The sequence below is a fragment of the Xenia sp. Carnegie-2017 genome, unplaced genomic scaffold, assembly GCF_021976095.1.
Source record: "Xenia sp. Carnegie-2017 unplaced genomic scaffold, XeniaSp_v1 HiC_scaffold_6, whole genome shotgun sequence".
In the NCBI taxonomy this organism is placed as follows: domain Eukaryota; kingdom Metazoa; phylum Cnidaria; class Anthozoa; order Malacalcyonacea; family Xeniidae; genus Xenia; species Xenia sp. Carnegie-2017.
Window position 1 is genome coordinate 16,818,580 of NW_025813526.1, and position 21,206 is coordinate 16,839,785.

At 33.4% G+C, this 21,206-nt stretch overlaps 1 protein-coding gene, 2 long non-coding RNA genes and 1 pseudogene across 10 annotated transcripts; 2 read left to right on the forward strand and 2 right to left on the reverse strand.

Annotated features, from left to right (window-relative positions):
- The first annotated feature begins 1,091 nt into the window (after nt 1-1,091).
- On the forward strand, nt 1,092-11,301 carry LOC124457544 (adhesive plaque matrix protein 2-like). Of its 8 annotated transcripts, XM_047007772.1 has the most exons (18): nt 1,092-1,261; nt 1,695-1,719; nt 2,409-2,646; nt 4,979-5,262; nt 5,434-5,544; nt 6,036-6,146; nt 6,370-6,480; nt 6,700-6,810; nt 7,030-7,140; nt 7,359-7,469; nt 7,691-7,801; nt 8,021-8,131; nt 8,350-8,460; nt 8,679-8,789; nt 9,008-9,118; nt 9,760-10,000; nt 10,294-10,577; nt 10,751-11,301. In XM_047007772.1, the coding sequence occupies exons 1-18, from the start codon at nt 1,217-1,219 to the stop codon at nt 10,789-10,791; spliced, it is 2,379 nt and encodes a 792-aa protein (XP_046863728.1). In that variant the 5' UTR covers nt 1,092-1,216; the 3' UTR covers nt 10,792-11,301. The 8 variants fall into 8 exon arrangements, with proteins under 8 accessions (XP_046863728.1, XP_046863732.1, XP_046863730.1 ...); XM_047007776.1 differs by lacking the exon at nt 9,008-9,118 and having other exon boundaries at nt 1,101-1,261; XM_047007774.1 differs by lacking the exon at nt 8,021-8,131 and having other exon boundaries at nt 1,101-1,261.
- Nucleotides 11,302-14,040: 2,739 nt separating this feature from the next.
- On the reverse strand, nt 14,041-15,167 carry LOC124457204 (annotated as a pseudogene).
- Nucleotides 15,168-15,182: 15 nt separating this feature from the next.
- LOC124457545 lies at nt 15,183-16,789 on the reverse strand. The gene is made up of 3 exons (XR_006952653.1): nt 16,744-16,789; nt 15,848-15,957; nt 15,183-15,760 (listed from the first exon to the last, which is right to left on the reverse strand). It is a non-coding gene; the product is annotated as an uncharacterized LOC124457545 (long non-coding RNA).
- A 363-nt stretch (nt 16,790-17,152) lies between these two features.
- Nucleotides 17,153-17,845, forward strand: LOC124457546. The gene is made up of 2 exons (XR_006952654.1): nt 17,153-17,521; nt 17,711-17,845. It is a non-coding gene; the product is annotated as an uncharacterized LOC124457546 (long non-coding RNA).
- Nucleotides 17,846-21,206: the final 3,361 nt, after the last annotated feature.

Below are 21,206 nucleotides of genomic sequence, written 5' to 3' on the forward strand. Positions count from 1 at the left end.
TTTCTTTACCTGAACTAAATTCTAGCCTTACCAAAGCCAGGTTAACATTGGACATATGTCCTGCCCAACCCAACCAAAAGTATAATTTTATCTGTTGTATTAAAGGGAATAAAACTACATACAGAGAATGGCCAAGCAAAACTACACATTTCCTTCTATGCTAAATGTACATATCAGAGTGTCTTAAAGAAAGGTAATTCAACTTTAGGCGTTGGTGTGCATAAAATACTGAATAAACAAAAACAATATTTCAATATGTTGTAAACCATTTCTTTAGTTTCAGAATGCGATGTTTTTCGTAGAATATGGAAAAGCAATAAACAAATGTAAGAGAGTTTAAAACGTTAAGTCGAAATCGCATTGTTTCACCTCCGCGTCAGAATGGACAATAGGAAATTAAATAATAAGTTCATTCAAATGATATGCTAACAAACTCAAATTTATTCAGCATCCTTAAAACAAATTTAAATGGTAACTAAATGTTTTACACATTTGCCTAAATGGTTTGCATGATTGTATGACAAGGCAGAAAAATGTTTGCCTTGTTTATCCACCATTATTTGTAACTGTTTAAAAATCCGTCCTAACTTTTACATAATAACAAAAATTGGCATAAACATGCGTATTGCAAAATTCATGAAGTACGCATAAATAATAAGTTGTAAGTGTCGAAGATGCAAAACAATTTTTTTTTAATGGAGTTGTATAACATAAATTTATAGGTAAAAAAGGTTATTTCCACCAAAGCATTTCAACGTGCTAGCATTTGCTCATTTTGCTTTAAATATAACTGCAATTTGACATTATTTAGTTAGAAGTCTGGGTTTCATGATAATTCAAAACTACGGTCGTCTATTCAGTATTGAACACATATTGGCGTGTTGAATTTTGATTAACTTGTTTTTCGACAGCCTGAATATTAGCAATTATTGTACGCTACATATGAAATTTCCCGACAGGGGAACATTGATCTCGTCTAGATAACTGCAGACTAAGAGTTTTGTTTATTCAGACGCTACAAATGATCTTTAATATTTGAAGTAGGGATATCCTGCTGATTCAAGTTTTAAAAATGTAAATTTTAGAGGTGTGACAGAAATTTCAACAAACAGGGGATGTTATAAAGCATCTTTCGCATTGTATCAGTTTAATTTAGGCTGTGCATCTTGTTCCCAGTTGATGATTAGAAGAAGCAGTGTTGGATAAAGCGTACGCGATGAAGTCAAGTCTCACTGTTTTGTCTACCCTTGTTCTCCTAATGGTATGTGTAAGTTACAGCAAATGTCCTAAAAGCTAACGGCATGAGCTACCCAACTAAAGCTTTGAATAAATAAAATAGTTCCATAAACACAGAATAATTTAGTTATGCTTTTTTTGTATATCATATTATTATTGCAGACAGCAGTTAGCCATCTTGCCTAATGGCTAATGGTCGCTGCGGAATAACTCTGATTGTCTTAATGCATAGATTTTTCGTTAAGGTCCGTTCATGTAAAAATGGAGGGATGTACTTCCAACTACTTAGAGGAGGTTTAGTTTTGCGATATACCTTTTGACTTAAGAATTTAAAAATGTGTCAAAAAACAGATCGCATTTATTATCATTAAGTGTTATCCCGGATTAATAAAATTTATGTAGATATGAAGCACTTATTGTCACAAATTTTCTAAATTCTATATCGTTTTATTGTTTAGGTCATTGCCACAAAGGCAAAGAAAGGTAAAGTGAGATGGAAATAAGAGAACTTTTTATAAGAATGGATTTATATTATTAACCAAAATTTCAGTGTTTGCATTCAAATGATTCAAAATGAGTTGTTGTTGCTCTTTTAATTAAGATTCTTATTAAGTTGTTTGGTGTCGCTCAGACAGTTACATTTCTCAAAGATCATTGTTCTATACTTTTGTATTTGCTGAGTCTGCCATTTACGATAATGTAAAATGACTTTTTAACTCATATAACGTTTTTGAAACAATGTGATGCACACAGTTATCATTGGACAGAGGCATAAGTGAAACGTTAATTGGGGTAGGATGGTGCATATTCATATATTCCGTTGTACCCTTCTGATTTCTTTTGAAAGTGAATTGAATTGATTTCTTTTGAAAGTGAATCGTGAGTATTTTAATCCAGTGCCATAAATATTTACATGAAACGTTGATAAATGACTTTTTGTTGATTGATTGATTGATATTTATTCTGATAATATATTATATGTATATCAGGCGTTAATACTTGTCAGATTAGCTAAAATAAATTCTATGATCGTCGCTCGTATCAACTTTTACGAATGCGACAGAGGATTAATATTTGGGGCATGAGCGAGATAATCGCAATGAGACAAAATAAAAAAGTTCGTATTAAAATCTATATATTACTCATTCTTATCTTAATCTAATCCTAATCAGGAATTGTAGCAAAGTTCTGTGTTAACGCCAACTGGTGGAAGTCATTTGACAAAAAAGGATGGTCAAAATGTTCCACCAGTAAACAGTTCATCACTGGATTTTATCGTAGCAAGTTATATACTTTCCTACATGATGGAATTTACAAACTTGAAGAAGCAAAGTGCTGTTTGTCTAGTCCTGGATACAGAGGTCAAAAGAGCATTTGTGTCAACGCTAACTGGTGGAAAACATTAGACAAGTTAGTATGATTTAGATTTAATAAACTTTATGTGCTTATTTTATACCTTAAATTGAGTTATATGTCCGAACATTTTGAGGGTCATGTTTGATCATTTTATGTTTTCTCGTGAACGGAAGTCGCCAAGTCATCAATTATTTTCATTTCTATGCTCTAAATGCGTATTCGTCATAACATAAATTTACCAAGCATCAAACATTGCTGGCCACGTTTGCATAGGAAGTGCCAAAAGTAGCCCCTTCGCAACATATCGGGAGAAATTATTTTAAAATTAATTTTTTTATATTACGTCGATAAAGATAAGAAAATTTTGCAAGGTGGTTACATTCGATTAAAGTCTTGAAATTTTAATGGTATAGATACCCTGTCAATCGCAGCGTTATTTGAAAATTCTTGAAGTGCAAATACTTGAACTTGTCTAAGGGAAATTATATTTAGTTTTGGATAGTTTATATTTTTGTTAACTAAAACAGTAACATTTGCTTACTTAAATACATAATAGAATAATAAATGTCTTGTGTGTCGTTATTTCATCAAACGTAAGAAAAACGTCTGCGTCTTGTACACACAATGTGTGTTAAAGGACATTGTCAACGAAAATTTTTATGGCATAATTTTGAACATTTGTGATGTCTAACAACTAAAATAGCAAAATTTTTTTTCAAAAATATTTTGTTGCTGAGATATTTGCAGCAGAAGTTTTATAAATTGCGCCATCTTGGTATAAAATTTTGATAAAATTATCTCGAGCGGTAGTGATGTCTTGGCTGGTAAGCAGTCAAAACAACAATACTTTGTGATTGACGGCGTTACAACACATTTAAAGCATATTTTACGGTTTTTTTTTGCTGTAATGGATGACATACACGTAAATCAACCGGGTTAGGTTCTGCCCTATCGATATGAACCTGAAATGAAGGCCGAAACAAGTGAAGAAAGCGGTTCCAAACAGGAGAGTGAGCGGGCGACTTCTCCTCGTCGGAGGATGAAATAGATGCTGAAGTTGAGAGAGCAAATGCTTGGCGCCTTCAAACTATAACTGTGGACATTGTACTTTGTCGAAAAAGGCAATCGAGTGTTTTTGTTGCCTCGAAAAAGCGCTTGAATACGATGAGTATGAGGCTTTGCTAGGCCAAACAGAAACTCAAGGAGAGTATTGCTTGACAACACACCAAGAATTTAGGGACAATATGCTGTCAGAAAGTGTGTTAAAGATAGACGTGTGTCGGTATCTTGAAATAAACTGGCCCCTGTCTGTTGAGGATCTAGAGAGGATACACAAGCTGTCTCGATTAGTTGCCTATCAAAGATGTTCTAGGTGGATTTTCAAATTTTAGGGAATAAACATCGAAGACCATTTCCTGCTTGTGTTTATGCTAGCATACGAAAACGCTTCACGTCACCAGACGGACTTCATACACATTTTAAATACGAATGTTATCACGAAAGACCGTAAATTTAAAGTCTTAGACAGACGCTCTTTGATGTTCTTTGTTATGATCTGCAATTGCGATGCCATATCATTGTCGAAGGATTGTCACGAACTGCGCAAAAGCAAAATGCATGAGTGATTCACCAAAAACTTGTATTCATTCATAAGTTATAAAGTTAATTGAAAAGTGTACTTGTACATTGTGCACGCAAACATGCACGTAAAACATTACGAATAAACGCAACTCTACAGTCATGAACAAAATATAGCGGCTTATAGCTTATCACCTATATAAAACTACATAATCTCGCAAAGGCTCTTAGGTATATAAAAAATAAATTAAACGTATAACTCTGTTGGTCACAGGTTTGTAATATGGGAAAATAAATATTTCTATTACACGAAATGTTCAGTGTACAAAACACGCTTATTGTTGTCTGGGCTTACACTTGGTATGTCGCGAAAGCCTAGTTGTAAGATCTGCTAAAATAAACGTTTCTACGTCTTATAACGACTAAATATTGGAAAGTATATAAGCATGATATACTACACAACTTTTGTTAATCTTAACAACTGCCGACTGTTGTTTTTGTTTTAAAATTCCAGTGAACAAATGTGCTATATATGATAATACTATTATTTTATATTGTGTCATTCAGTTGATACCAGCCAATGACGTCAAGTATGATTCTGCATGATTTAGCATAAGGCTTTTTTCCAAAATGGCGGATAAGGATTCAACTTTATGTCAAATTTTCTCAACAGCAAAATTCAAATTAAGTATTCCATAGCTATCTATGATAAACGTATGGAACAAAAAATTCATTGCCATTGTCCTTTAATCATAAATGTCAGTAACCTTTGCAGTTAGTTTTAACTAAACATTAAAATTTTTTTTAGAAAAAGCACTTGGAGTGTTTGCCCTCAAGGATATTTTCTAAATGGTCTTTATCGCACAAAGGGAAATCATTTACACAATATTGAGGAAGGAAACTGTTGCAAACCAATACGCCATCCCAAAAGGTATGGTGGTTGCTACAATGAATATATCAGACATGCGTTTGACAGGAAAGGATGGACAACGTGTAAAAAGGCAGGTTACTACGTCACTGGGTTGTACAGAGATCATAAAAGTGACTGGCTTCACAACATTGACTACTTCAAATGCTGCAAAATGGCCCCAGGTAAAAAATTAAATTTATTACTTTGAAAATTTCAATACATGAATACATTAAAGAGAGCTATTCCAAAATAGAGAACAACATTGAGTTTTCTGGAATTGAGTATCATATAGAAACAGATAGAATATGTTCAAAAGCATTTGCAAGTTTTATGATTTATTTCTTTTTATTTAGTTTTCAACCCATGTGCTAAGAAACCTTGCAAGAATGGTGGTCTTTGTTTAAAGAAAATCAAATCTTACCAGTGTTTATGTAAACCTGGCTACCGAGGAAAAAACTGTGGAAGTAAGTATGATTTGTAAATGATATTTTCTCGTCCCTTGTTTGTAATTACTTGTGCAATCAAACTTTAATAAAATTATTGATGAGAAACTATAACTTACAAGCTTAACTTGTTAAAATATTTCTGCTCTAGCTACCGTAAATTAAGTTTGAATTTTATAATGCGTTTAGATTTTCCTTTCATGTCGCAATATCTCCCTAAATCACTAGAGACAAGCAGGAAGTGGCTTATAAATGAAAGCTTAAATAAATTCTTAAGAACATTTGCACGTGGGATTAGTCTCGATTATAGGGGACCTAAGACTATTTGCCCGAAAAATTTACTCGAAAAACGAAAATTTTACCCCAAAACACAACTTTTTTCCGAGGCCTTATAGTTGAATTTATTGTTGCAAAAGATAAGAAACAATCTTATAAAATCATTACTAAACTTTATGGACAACAATTAAACGCTTTCCAAATTCAATTAACTCGAACATTGTTTTTACTTTTAGTCTACAATGCTTGTCATACAAAACCTTGTATTAACGGTGGTGTATGCAAAAGGAAGGGAAAGTTGTACAGCTGCAAATGTAAACCTGGTTACTTTGGAAAGAACTGTCAATGTAAGCATGAGTTAGTGTATTCAATTGCAGTGACTTTAATGATAAAACATTTTTTTAATGACAATTTATAACAACTCTACAGTTCTTTTACGAATACTAATTATAGATAATGAGATCTTACGTATTGGGTTCCTTTTTTTGAAAATGTTGAGCAAAACCATTTGAGCAATCAATAATGTTTTTTAAAATACTATTAATAAACTGTAACTTGTTTAACTTTTAGTCTACAATGCTTGTCACACAAAGCCTTGTATTAACGGTGGTGTATGTCAAAGAAAAGGGAAGTTGTACAATTGCAAATGTAAACGTGGTTACTTTGGAAAGAACTGTCAATGTAAGCATGAGTTAGTGTATTCAACTCTACTAATCTTAATGATAAAACAGTTTCAATAAGATTATATAACAACTGTAGTTCTTGCGCTTACTAACTATATGTAATAAGATTTTGTATATTGGGCTCGTTCATTTCATGATATTTAACAAACCATCTAGCAAACCATTATAAAAGTTTTTTAAAATACAATTAATAAACTATCACTTGTTTTAATTTTAGCCTACAATGCTTGTCACACGAAACCTTGTATTAACGGTGGTGTATGTCAAAGGAAGGGAAAGTTGTACAATTGCAAATGTAGACCTGGTTACTTTGGAAAGAACTGTCAATGTAAGCATGAGTTAGTGTATTCAACTCTACTAATCTTAATGATAAAACAGTTTCAATAAGATTATATAACAACTGTACTTCTTGCGCTTACTAACTATATGTAATAACATTTTGCATATTGGGCTCGTTCATTTCATGATATTTAACAAACCATCTAGCAAACCATTATAAAAGTTTTTTAAAATACAATTAATAAACTATCACTTGTTTTACTTTTAGCCTACAATGCTTGTCACACGAAACCTTGTATTAACGGTGGTGTATGTCAAAGGAAGGGAAAGTTGTACAATTGCAAATGTAGACCTGGTTACTTTGGAAAGAACTGTCAATGTAAGCATGAGTTAGTGTATTCAATTGCAGTGACTTTAATGATAAAACATTTTTTTAATGACATTTTATAACAACTCAAGTTCTCTTACGAATACTAATTATAGATAATGAGATCTTACATATTGGGTTCCTTTTTTTGAAAATGTTGAGCAAAACCATTTGAGCAATCAATGTTTTTTAAAATACTATTAATAAACTGTCACTTGTTTAACATTTAGTCTACAATGCTTGTCACACAAAGCCTTGTATTAACGGTGGTGTATGTCAAAGGAAAGGAAAGTTGTACAATTGCAAATGTAGACCTGGTTACTTTGGAAAGAACTGTCAATGTAAGCATGAGTTAGTGTATTCAATTGCAGTGACTTTAATGATAAAACATTTTCTTAATGACATTTTATAACAACTCGAGTTCTCTTACGAATACTAATTATAGATAATGAGATCTTACATATTGGGTTCCTTTTTTTGAAAATGTTGAGCAAAACCATTTGGGCAATCAATAATTTTTTTTAAAATACTATTAATAAACTGTAACTTGTTTAACTTTTAGTCTACAATGCTTGTCACACAAAGCCTTGTATTAACGGTGGTGTATGTCAAAGGAAAGGAAAGTTGTACAATTGCAAATGTAAACGTGGTTACTTTGGAAAGAACTGTCAATGTAAGCATGAGTTAGTGTATTCAATTCTACTAATCTTAATGATAAAACAGTTTCAATAAGATTATACAACAACTGTAGTTCTTGCGCTTACTAACTATATGTAATAAGATTTTGCATATTTGGCTCGTTCATTTCATGATATTTAACAAACCATCTAGCAAACCATTATAAAAGTTTTTTAAAATACAATTAATAAACTATCACTTGTTTTAATTTTAGCCTACAATGCTTGTCACACGAAACCTTGTATTAACGGTGGTGTATGTCAAAGGAAGGGAAAGTTGTACAATTGCAAATGTAGACCTGGTTACTTTGGAAAGAACTGTCAATGTAAGCATGAGTTAGTGTATTCAATTGCAGTGACTTTAATGATAAAACATTTTTTTAATGACATTTTATAACAACTCGAGTTCTCTTACGAATACTAATTATAGATAATGAGATCTTACATATTGGGTTCCTTTTTTTGAAAATGTTGAGCAAAACCATTTGAGCAATCAATGTTTTTTAAAATACTATTAATAAACTGTCACTTGTTTAATTTTTAGTCTACAATGCTTGTCACACAAAGCCTTGTATTAACGGTGGTGTATGTCAAAGGAAAGGAAAGTTGTACAATTGCAAATGTAGACCTGGTTACTTTGGAAAGAACTGTCAATGTAAGCATGAGTTAGTGTATTCAATTGCAGTGACTTTAATGATAAAACATTTTGTTAATGACATTTTATAACAACTCGAGTTCTCTTACGAATACTAATTATAGATAATGAGATCTTACATATTCGGTTCCTTTTTTTGAAAATGTTGAGCAAAACCATTTGAGCAATCAATGTTTTTTAAAATACTATTAATAAACTGTCACTTGTTTAATTTTTAGTCTACAATGCTTGTCACACAAAGCCTTGTATTAACGGTGGTGTATGTCAAAGGAAAGGAAAGTTGTACAATTGCAAATGTAGACCTGGTTACTTTGGAAAGAACTGTCAATGTAAGCATGAGTTAGTGTATTCAATTGCAGTGACTTTAATGATAAAACATTTTGTTAATGACATTTTATAACAACTCGAGTTCTCTTACGAATACTAATTATAGATAATGAGATCTTACATATTCGGTTCCTTTTTTTGAAAATGTTGAGCAAAACCATTTGAGCAATCAATGTTTTTTAAAATACTATTAATGAACTGTCACTTGTTTAACATTTAGTCTACAATGCTTGTCACACAAAGCCTTGTATCAACGGAGGTGTATGTCAAAGGAGAGGAAAGTCGTACAATTGCAAATGTAAATTTGGTTACTTTGCAAACAAGTGTCAATGTAAGCTCGAATATTTTTTAAACTCTAGAAATTGGGTATACTTACAAACATAAGACAAATTAAAACAACTTATTGAGTAGATTTTTTTAGTTTCTAACTTTATGACATGAGCAACAGCAAAAGAAAAACGTTAGCATCACAAATTTTAGTAAAACTATAATAATATGCAATTGATAAATAGCGCTGTGGTACAGAAATTTTGATAATACAGAAAGTTTGATAAATCTCTTAAAGTAGTGTTTAGAAGATTCAGCAGAACTTCTCATTTGCTGCAATTAACGTTTGCCTATTAAATTGCATATAAGATCACGTTGCTTGTGTGTTACCATTATCTCAATAATTAGTTAAATTGCTCTTTTTAAAACTCTTTTGTACTTTAGAAAGCTAGATGTGAATGAATTTTTTGATCTCTAGAAATGTGATGTAAATGCATAATTTTTTGAACTCTTGCCATTTTTATTGGAACAGTCTAGATGTGAAAAAATAGAAGCCCAGAAAGATGAGCATACAATAACTCTCCTAAAATTGATTAAACTTGCAACAGCTCATTGTGTTTACACAGCAAGATTTAACCATGGCAGTGAATGATGTGATTGGATTATGTCAAATTAATATTGTTACTCTTACCATTACATCTATAGATACGTTTATACCGAGACGTTGCGTTAATGACAACTGGTGGAAATCATTTGATAAAAAAGGATGGTCAAGATGTGACAATGCGAAACAATTTATTACTGGATTTTACCGAAACAAGTTAAAAAAATTCAATAATGATGGAATTTATAAGCTTGAAGAAGCGAAATGCTGCACTTCCAGTTCACTCTACGCAGGGCAACGAAGTACATGCATAAATGCTAACTGGTGGAAATCACTTGACAGGTAAGTTATTTCTCTTTGGTTTATTTATGAAATGCTAAAAAAGTCGCAAGTTCTTACAGTTGGCATTACTAATTTAGAACGCTGCAATGCAGCCATATGTTCTTTAATTTTTAAAGAAAAGGTAATAGGATAACATGAAAAGAATCTCATGTGAAAGGTTTTTTAACCAAAAATTTACTTAGTTTTGCCATGAACAAAACAATGCTTATTGTTTCTTGCAATCTTATCTTGTGGTGCTTAATTTTTTTTCCAAATTGTACACATTATGAGTAACAAAAACAATTATTTCTCAGGGCCAGTACTTGGAGTGTTTGCCCTCAAGGATATTTCCTAAATGGTCTCTATCGCTCCAAAGGCCAAAGATTACACAATATTGAGATGGGAAAATGTTGCAAGCCTGTCAATCATCCAAACAAGTATGCTCACTGTTACAATGAACATATCAGATATGCATTTGACAGGAAAGGATGGACAACATGTAAAAAAGTTGGATATTACGTCACTGGGTTGTACAAAAATCATAATGGGGACTGGCTTCACAACATAGACTACTTCAGATGCTGTAAAATGTGGACTGGTAAGTATCTGGATTGTTGAAATATAAATTAATATTTTTTATGTGATCTTGCTTCAGTTTAACAATAATCGTTTAAGTAGAGAATATACAAAATAAGGAAAACTATCTAATAAAGAATAAGACAATTTCTATGTGTGATATCAACCAATGAGCTCATGATTTTACTTTTTTAGGGATAGGCTTGGCAGCCAGGGGTCCTTTACATGACTATTAAAGAAGATGGAAAATTAAATTGACTCTTCAAACTAATTTTTAAATGTAATTGTTTTGTTTTTACATTTAATAAAAAATTGCATTAAAAATTATTACTTTGCGGTTTTGTCTAAAATAGAGATATAAAATAAACCCTGTTTGAGAAACAAATGTAAGCACATTTCTTACTGACATGAAATTTTTTTCATCTAAGGATAATGACTCGTGTGTGATGTAATGATACAGATTTGGCTAAAGATATCTGCCTTCGGCATACTAGTAAGAAATTGATTTTAAGTTAAAGTTTCTTATTTTATTGCTACAAAAAACATTTCTCTTGCACATACTATTCCATGAAATGTTATAAGACAAGTTAGAACTAGGAAGAAATGCAGCAGCTTAACTGCAAAACAGGAGAATGTGCTTAAATGTAAAACATGTGTACATTGTGGCTTTTGATGCACACTGTTAGTTTTGAAAAATAACCACTAATGATTTCGTACTTGATGTGCATTATACAGTCACGTCTTTATTCTTTGAGCTGTAAATGTACTATTCGTATTGTTTCTTTGGCAATAGTGTGTTTGCACGTGACGTCACAGCTTTGCTATCCGCCATTGAGGAGGGAGGGTGGGGGTATAGAACTAACATGGCAGACTGTGATATTGCCTGGGTTAAACTTTTTCACTGGTTTCCTTTAATAATTGTTCGTCGTGATGATTGCAAACCTTGTGTTGACCATTGGGCAACAGCATGTTTTGTGAGAAAAGTATTGCTAAGTTTTCCTACTTATGTATCGCGTAATTTCCCAGTGGTATAACTTGGACACTTTGTATGTATTTTTCACAACGTACTTGCCCATATACGCAAACTTAATACTCTTTAAAGCATCACCGACTTAAAATAACTTAAGATACTAAAACATTAAAACTATGAAAAGAAAGGATTAAAATTTTGTGTCATTGTATCTATGGAAACTGGAAGCTTGCACGCAAATAATAGCTACCAAATATTTCTTGCACAAGATCTAATTTAAAATAGTACTATTTTTGGTGTTGTAATTTTCAAACTTCCCATTAAAATATATCATTGTATTTTAATCTTGATTTAAATTACTTAACTGGTAACAAGTAACAATCAAATATTGTCTTGGTCGATGTAGTCCTAGTTTATTCTATCAGATTAATCTGTTCTCCCATGCCCACTAATCATAGAAAGAAAAAACTGCGAAAAAATGTTTGCAAGGGAAATGGGTAGTGTGCCATATGTTGCAGGTACAACTTGGTTCTCGGAAGTCTATGAAATGTTTCATTCCAACATTGCTCTCGCTCTTGATATTAAAGGACACATGCAAGCTAGAAGACAACTTTATTTTATTGTAATGCCTATAGCGTGAAAATAAGACGTACCAAGTTTCAAAGTCGTCCGCAAAATATTTCAAAAGATATTTAGGGTTATAATCGGTAAAAACACGATATTCGATGACCATTGCTAAAACGCCGTAAGATTGTTTAAGTCTGGGAACTGGGAAGGAGTGACGTATTAGTTGACATAAACAAGCATCGTTCTTATATCGTTCTACGACTCGCACGACTTTCGGTAGTTTGCTATTTCGGTAGTTTGCTTTTACTGTTTTTTATTTATCAAAAATTAATGGATTCTTCTGAAGATGCCGATTATGATATTGTCATCAATAACAATGAGGTACAACCTTACGTGTTTGAGCTATTGGCCAACGCACAAGGTGGTCATAGTAATGACAATTCTCCGTCATCGGAAAGCGAAGATAAATACATTCACAGAATTGGAAATGTTGAACGGTTAGTTGCATTTTATTGATGCTTCATTGTTTTTCCCAAAGTAAAAACAATGTTTTTATCTTTTAGGTGCGAATGTGGCTTTTGTGTGGTCATGAGTACAGGACGGGAAAGTATATGTTGCCAAGAGGTAAACAATATTGATCCTTTGATACATGGCGATCATATTTGTATCACACAAGAGGAAGAGTTTGCCACAGTGTGTAGAAACGAAGCTGTCGTAAAAACAGCTATGGTCGTGTACACACATGACATTGGACCTATGCCTGAGAGTGAAGAAAACGAGTGAGAGTCTGATCCATTGTAGCTATTGCTCATCGTCGACGTGCTTTCTGTATCAGACCATACAGCGCTGTCCTCAAAATGTTCAATTTCACATGACGTCGTCTGTGTGCTATGATTTTTTGTTGAAATTAACTCAACCTTTAAATAAAATTATCGTATTGCTGGATTTTTCACAAAAATCAAAACGGCCGAAATGGAAAGTCTATAGCTCTACTTATCATATTTGGCACTTTGTTTGAGTGGTTCTTGACCTTACGTGTTTTGCGGACGGATTGTTATGGCTGCTTGGCATTTCACATTGCGCTTCTAAGGTACATTAAGGAATTTTCTATGAGTTAAAATAATAAAGAAAAGATCAAACGACATTAGTCTGAATTAGTTACCACTGTATATGTTTTGTTTCGCTGTCTACATATATTTTGACATCTTTATCTTAGACAAACTTCATTTGAGGTAAAACGCACAAACATTTCGATCCGATGTCGACACATCGTGGTCGTCGCCTACAAGAAAGTCGTCATGTTCTGCAAGAACGTCGTCAATAATCTAAAATTATAAAATTGTCCTCAATTTGGTAATGCTCTATAGCTTAGTTTTTATAAATGTAAACAAATATTGCTAAATATAACTATAATAATCACCTCTTGCCTTCGTCTCTTCTCAAATGCAGTTCTAACATTTGTTGGTTGCTTCCTTTTAGATGGCTACACTTGTGGGTTCCACAGAGTATTAAAAAATCGTGGATACAGCATCCTTCTTAAGGCGAAGCCGTCCTGCTGTCCATCCTACTGATTGCATCGCTTCAAAATTTTGCACGAAGCACGAACTCTCGAAATGTTGCGAGCACAATTTTGAGCTCTTTGTTGGCTTCAAATTTTTGCGTCGGATTTTTTCAATCCAAATATCTCGCATGCGCTTGTTTTCGGGAAACGAAAAAAGAAACCTTTTGCTGCGTTTGATGGTTCTTAGAAGAACCGTTTTTATAATTAAATGCGGCACAATAAACCATATTTTCAATGCTAAATTGTCGTGTTGTTAATGCAGGCAAAGTATATTTTGAACGAAGCGCGCAATTGACCGCGTTTAGCTTATGTCAACTATTACGTCACAACGACATCGGTAGCCGTCGTTAGCTCGTCGGGCATTTTTAATACGTTATCAGGAAAGCATCAACTTTAAAGCTCCATATCTTCAAAAATATTTATCCTTTGAGTCTCAAATTTTGGTGAACTATTAGTTGGAGCTATACCTTTATGTAAAGTACAAAAATAACAATCCGAATTTTATGTTGCATGTGTCCTTTAAACGTGCCCTTCTTTAAAGTAACCGGAGCTATGTCGTCCTGTTTGTAAGTGGCTGAAGCGTATCGATTTTTAAGACAACATTTCAAAAAGTGCAGAGGTCTGTTGGGCAAGTATTTTGGGATTGACGGGTTGTACTTGCATTAGGCGCTGCTCTGTCGCAGGTTTGCATCCAAATAGTAGTGAAGAACATCGGGAATGAAAGATACAACCAACATCACTGCAATACCATACACAGATTTGTCAACACTTTGGGGTAAGTATTCGTATTTAAAGACTCTGTTTTGAGCCTCAACGCCATTGTTAGTATTAACAATGTTGGTGACTTGCTGTTTTCGAAAATCGTGTGCCCATCTGACAGCGCAAGAAAACCACGTACGGTCAACATATTCTCTCATCTTGCTGCATTCTTTAGACACTTTGGACTCTCGAAAATCTTTTACTGCCTTGTCGTACTCCTGTTTGGTACTGACATTAGCAATCTTCTTCATTTGCAAAAGGAAGTGTTGTTGCTGCTCATATGACAATCCATTCTTGCTTGCTGAAGCCCAGCGTTTTAGCGCTTGCAACCTGTAAAAGTCGCAAACATAAACCTGTACATTGGGAAAACTTTTTTCTATCGCGCCTATTTCTGCTAATGAGTAATCCACCATAAAATACTTTGGGTTCCATACTGGATTCCATCCTTTTATAATAGCCAAAGCCTCTTCTATGGCTTCTTCGGTCTCCGTCTGGCACATAAATTCAGCCACAACTTTGTAGCCAACGTTTGAATGAACGCACACAAAGAAAAGCGGTAATGCGTACCTTGTTGTTTTGTACGTGGCGTCCATGAGACACAATTGTCCGCCATAACGAATCAACATTCGTTGTTGCCAATGCTCGTGATGCACAAACAAAAACTTTTTATCCTTCTTTGGAGGAATATCGTTGCTGGAAGCGTTATCTCTTGTGCGGTAGAAAAACTTCTGCTTCGAGAATTCTGTTTCCAGGTTTCTACCTTCCTGCGCAAGGACTCTTGATCGTCTTTGCAGTCCTTAAGGGACTCTATTGCCTTTACTAAGTGGTTGCGAATATCCTTTTTATTTGGATAGTACCGTTTATTTGTCTTGCGCGGTATAGCTTTTTATCCGTCTTGTGGAAATAAAGTCTCTTCAACGTATTGATCAAGACACCTTTTGACTTCTGAGATTTTGATTGCATTGCGTTTTACCAAACTATAAACTTTCGTGACCAGTCGGTAATCCATTCGCCGCCCAACTGTTGCCGTGGCACCAATGGCGTGACATGAATGAGCACTACTAAGAGGTATTTTTAGGTAAAAACGACTGCTGGCGCGAAGCTGTGAGGAGGAATCGCTATCCATTTTTTCCTTAATCTCTCTAAATACTCTCCGTTTTGCTATAACCAAGCTGTTTTCTGATGTAAATTGTTCTCGATCGATGTAGTAGTCGAGAAATATTCTGACTTGTCTTATTTGCACTTGTGCTGGGCAATCCAGTTTTCTACTGTTCTGTAAGCGAATCCGTCCCTTTTCTTCATAATCATGGTCACTTTTTACGTCGTGTCTGCGAGTGCCTCTGCTGTCCTGAGAAGTTTGTTAAAATAAAACAGTGTGGTGTCAAGACAAATTGTGCACAAATAAGTCTTAAATATCATAACGATAAATACATACTTTCGCTCTCCCAAGTAAACAATGTCTTGTTTCGTTGCCCACAATCAAAAACGGATTTGCAAAAAACTCAATTGGAATATTTCCCTTCTTGCTTTCAAACACTGGCGGTGCTGAAAAAAATGATATGTTTTTCCAGCATTTTGTTTGTCTTCAAGTAAAACATTCTTATTATGCTAAGCTATGCAGATGTGTTAGATAATAAAATGTATTTAAAGGAGACAGCAAAATAATTGGCGAGTCATTGAACGGTTTTTCCTAATGAGTTTTTTGCTAATATAGATAGAAATGACTGTTAGATTCGATTCTTCTAACTCTATAATGGAATGTCTTTGCGACTATAAAATGTTAATTGGTCATGCAACATTAAAGAAGGGGAATGTAGCAGGCTTGGCTGCCCACTTCATGCGTCGGTTGAAAATTTCTTGGTGTTTTCTCGCTTTAGTTTGGGGTAAAATGTGTGATGCGGTTGAGTTGATTACCTGTAACTGATAAACGTTTATTGCCCTATGTTTTTGAGTGGTTGTCAGCTTTCACAAACGAGATGGAATCAATTACCTAAATTCAAAAACCTCTTTCACTTTTCAAGTATATTAACGCGTGAAATCAATTTATCAAGGTTTACGCATAACGGCCTTTGAAAGTTAACTGTTCAACAATTACAAAAACCTTTTCAAGCCGACAATTTAAAGAAATAAATTATAAAACATACTTCAAAAAACATGATCTTGTAAACTTAGCTATATTAGCTTTATAATGACTTTGAAATAAAGTCAAGATATTGCTTTTACATTTCGTTTCTTGCTATTATAACTGAAATTTTGAGTTTACATGGTGATGTTTTTCGGAATACAAGTTGTTTGCAGTATGGTGCAACAATTGAAAATAAACTACCAGACCTGAAACTGTTCAAGAAGTTCTTCCATTTGCTCCACCGTTCCATCACACTTGCGAGTTTTTCTCTAAGGAAGTTTACTTGTTTATTTGAGCATTCTGCAGATTCACGCTGAAGAACTGTCTGCGCCATATACTGAGTATGAAACACGAAATTTGTTCCTTAATATATTTTATTCTGTTGAAATGTTTAATAATGAGTCAGAGCAAGCACTCGAACGCTTATACGTCTTTATACGAATTTCATTCCACGATCCAGTAATGTGCCCACTATTATTTTCACATTTAATGCGAGGTTTTTATATTTTTTCTTAACTAGGTGGAGTTAAGGCGAGACCTATAAAGCACTTGAAAAACGCAAGTACCTATACGTAAGAATGAAAAGTGCGCAAATATTGAACATATTAATTAAGGATAGGCTATCTAGGTGCAGTTAAGGCGAGACCGATAAAGCACTTGAAAAACGCAAGCACATATACGTAAGAATGAAAAGTGCGCGAATATTCAGCATAATGAGTATAGGCATTGAGGATGGGTTATTTCCTATGATCTAAGTAGTAGCTTCTAGATTTAATCTCATACGTAAATTTAACGTCACAATGCGCGTTTGAAGCAACATTTGTTATAAAAATGATGACAGGTTTTGCGTCAGAGATGCCAATCGTGTGCTTGATTACTATACCATAAGTAAAATGTGTAAAATTTATTTTATTAGGAGAAATAGTTTGGTATGCAAGATTTGCAAGATAGATGATGGTGAAGACTGGTTGGGATGTGATTCAGGTGGGCAGTACTTTCATGAAAGTTGTCTGAATGTTGACTTTGGACAAACTCTGACAGAGTACTTTGCTTGCCCATAATCAGACATGACAATTGTATAATAATACAAAACATAAATTGTAAGATTTAAAAGTGCCGAATAAAAAAGACTTATCGATTAGAATACTTTTGAGCATCATCAATATCTTTTAGAACATATTACAAGCAAGCTCAATAACAAAGAATAATGTGCTTCACAAAGCGCGTTTGCAGTAACATTCGTTATAAAAAAGACCGCATATTATGTAAAATCCAAATGAACATATAATACAATGTGGGCGCTGTGCTGTATACTTTGTGCTGTATATTTTGTTACCAATTAGAATACTTTTGAGCATCATCGATATCTTTTAGAACATATTACAAGCAAGCTCAATAACAAAGAGCAATGTACTTCACAATGCGCGTTTGCAGTAACATTCGTTATAAAAATAGACCGCATATTTTGTAGAAGCCAAATGAACGTATAATACAATGTGGGCGCTGTGCTGTATACTTTCTGTTGATTTGTGTTATGGAATTTTATACAAGAAACATATTGTACTTATAGCGATTATTATGTAAATGTTTTTGCCGCTGACCAGGAAGCTGATAGGCGCGTCCCCAAAAATCGCCCGAGTTATAGCAAACCCCCTTCTAAAAGTGTTGTTGCCGACGGACTTTTAGCTATGATTTCTTTTGTGCTTGGGGAATCGTGGCCGTTATATGGCAGCGAAATCCTACATTCCTGCAAATATATTACAATGAACAAAAAATCTGTAGCCATAAGGCGCCATACTATTATTTACTTTATCATAAACAAACGTTTGGGACTTTTCATTTTATGATCATTGATCATTCAACCATTGGACAGTTATACTAGGTATTGTTTAAGATTTGAGAAAACTAACATTGATTACATGAGAAACTGTTTACTATAACCTGTGATTGTGAGTCTTCTGATCCATGAAGCTTTTTATTTTGACAATTTGACTGAAATGGTATTAAACCTGTGTATTTCACATACATGAAATGTTGTCCCTTGTCACATATTGTCCCCTTTTCTAACTGAACACCTCATGTAGAGATGTAAAGGTGTTAATCTACGGCTCATACCAGATTGTTTGCCATAAATTCCAAATGGCTATTGATGTATGAAAAGCTTGTTCTATAAAGTAAAAATGTCTTTCTATGTATGCAGATAAACCTTGAAATTTGGCAAAACAGCAAAGTATTTTTCATGATCACTAGGTAATTTTTCTGATGATCATTATAATATCTAAACTAAATTATTTCATAATTATATTTAAACAAGCTTTGATCATATGAAAAGATATTTATCATAAACAGTAAGCATGACAAATGAACCAATTTTAACATTCATGTAATTATATAATTAAAGACATGCTGGTTACATTCTGTTTGTATTTGCAAATACAATGCTACTAGTGATTGCTATATAGCATACCTTGCATATACTTACGGAGGTTAATACTCTAGTGAAATGCCTAATAAACATTTATGGCATTAAGCTGTCCTCAACTGCAAATTTTCACTCTGATAATTTTTCCTTAATCTTTGGCTGAAAAGAAATTTGAGTCTTTTCTCAAAAGGTGAATTTCCTGGCACTGATGTAGAGATGGGTAAAGGGTTACAATAAACTTGCATGTTTGAAGTTTGGGCTTTTCTATATCTATGAACTGTCACTTGTAGTACAAAAATTTCTAACTTAACTCAACGCATAAAGGTTTGAATGGGGGTCTCTAGGGAGTCTATGCCTGACAACTTGGTAGAAATTTTCTATATCTGTTTTTGAATAGCATTATTGTAAAATAAATTTTACGTTCCTAGACATGCTAATGAGCCATATATTTGGCATGATAATGAGCCTAAATATTCGGCAAAACATTCAAGTATTGTTTACTTCATTTTTTTTTGAAAAAAAAAGGTAAGCAAAATGTGTTGTTTTTACCCAAAAACGATGCCCACAAAATACATTTTGTATTGCTCTAAAACGCTGAAAAATGGCATTTTCAAGACTCTGAAATTCAAAATTTCTCAGGAGAGAATGCCTCAGACCCCCCAGGTGCGGAGCGCCTCCGACGTTTTGTGACTGATGTTTGAAAAATCCTAGATCCGCCCCTGGATAATTCCATGGAAATATGTTCTCAAAAAAATAGCTAAACGTCCGTAAACATAAGTTGCTTGGCTAAGATAGTTTAGGTTTTAATGACTTTAAGTTCAATAGAAAACAGCCAAAAAAATTTGGTCATAAACAACAGATTTATTGTTTTAGTCTTTTCAGGAAATGTGTTTGGTATACGATGCTGTTTTTGTTTTGCAGTTAAATTACGCTGCCCAAACAGGAAGGCATGATGAAAATAAGAAAACTTAAAAATTTAATTGCAGCATCATGTGTACAAATAGTATTTTTATATCTCACTTAGTTTTTGAAGTGGTCATGAGCACATTTTCTATTTCAGTTAATTCTGATTGATCATGATATGAAAATTTCAATTAAAAGGTTTTACTTTCTTCATGAAAAGGTCATTGCTAGAACTACATTTTAGGACATCAATCTGTTTTGTATCTGCAGTTTATGTTCAGTTATAAATACACACCGATTCTCACATGGTCCTTGAAAGTCTCAATGACATGACTAAAATCTTGCAACCCACCATTTTAAAAACAGCTCAGTTAGGTTATTGGCAGGTTTTGCAAATTCTTGACGTTCAATGTCCTGTGAAGAGGTATTATATAGGTATGGTAGAAAATCCGGAATCGGAGTCGGATTGCCGAGTCTTTCCTAATGCACATAGATATTTCTAAAACGGACATATATGCTAAATTAGATTGAGACAATTTTGGAATTGATGCAAGGGATACTGCAATTTATAATTTATTCCTGTTTATTTCAGTTGATCATTTTATCAATATTGTAATGATCTCTATCAGACAAATCCATTTTCATTTCATCTTCTTTTAACTTCATTTCAACCAAATCACCCCATAAGAGTCCTAGTTCACCAAGAATTATCACATGTGTCCTTGGATTTTTGTCAATTAAAGTAATGCAAAATTGAAAATGACTTATAATACGCACACAGTAGAAAAAAATCTTTTATGTTGGCTTAATTTTGACTCATTGAATTATTAATTATTACAATGCATACTTCATTTAGAGAAAGGCTAAGTTTATAAAACTACTAACACCAAGCAAACCTTTACTCCCATCACCATTATTGCTTACATTATAAAACCAACAAGGTCCTGAAATAACATAATGGCTCAAAGCGAAGTACAATTTAGACGATACAAATTGCGTGGCTTATTAAATGTTATCTTTGTAGAAAATATTAAAAGTAAATATTTTCCATGCCAATGGATGCTTTTGTTTATAATGAGAGAGTTATATTATATAAGGAGGCTCTGGCTCATCACGAGAGTGTTATGAGGAAGTTAAATTGTGAAAGGTAACAAGTAAAAAACGTATAAACATGCTTAGAGTTGGTTTAAATTATAAGTCTAAAAGGCAGAAGATGTTTGGACCTTTGCAGTATTCTTGAATGTTGTAGTTTCTGTTATAAGAATAATTCTTGTAAAGAAAAAAGACAATTTTGATAACAAAAAGTACCTTTTTAGATCCATGTCTCCTGATAACAACAGATAG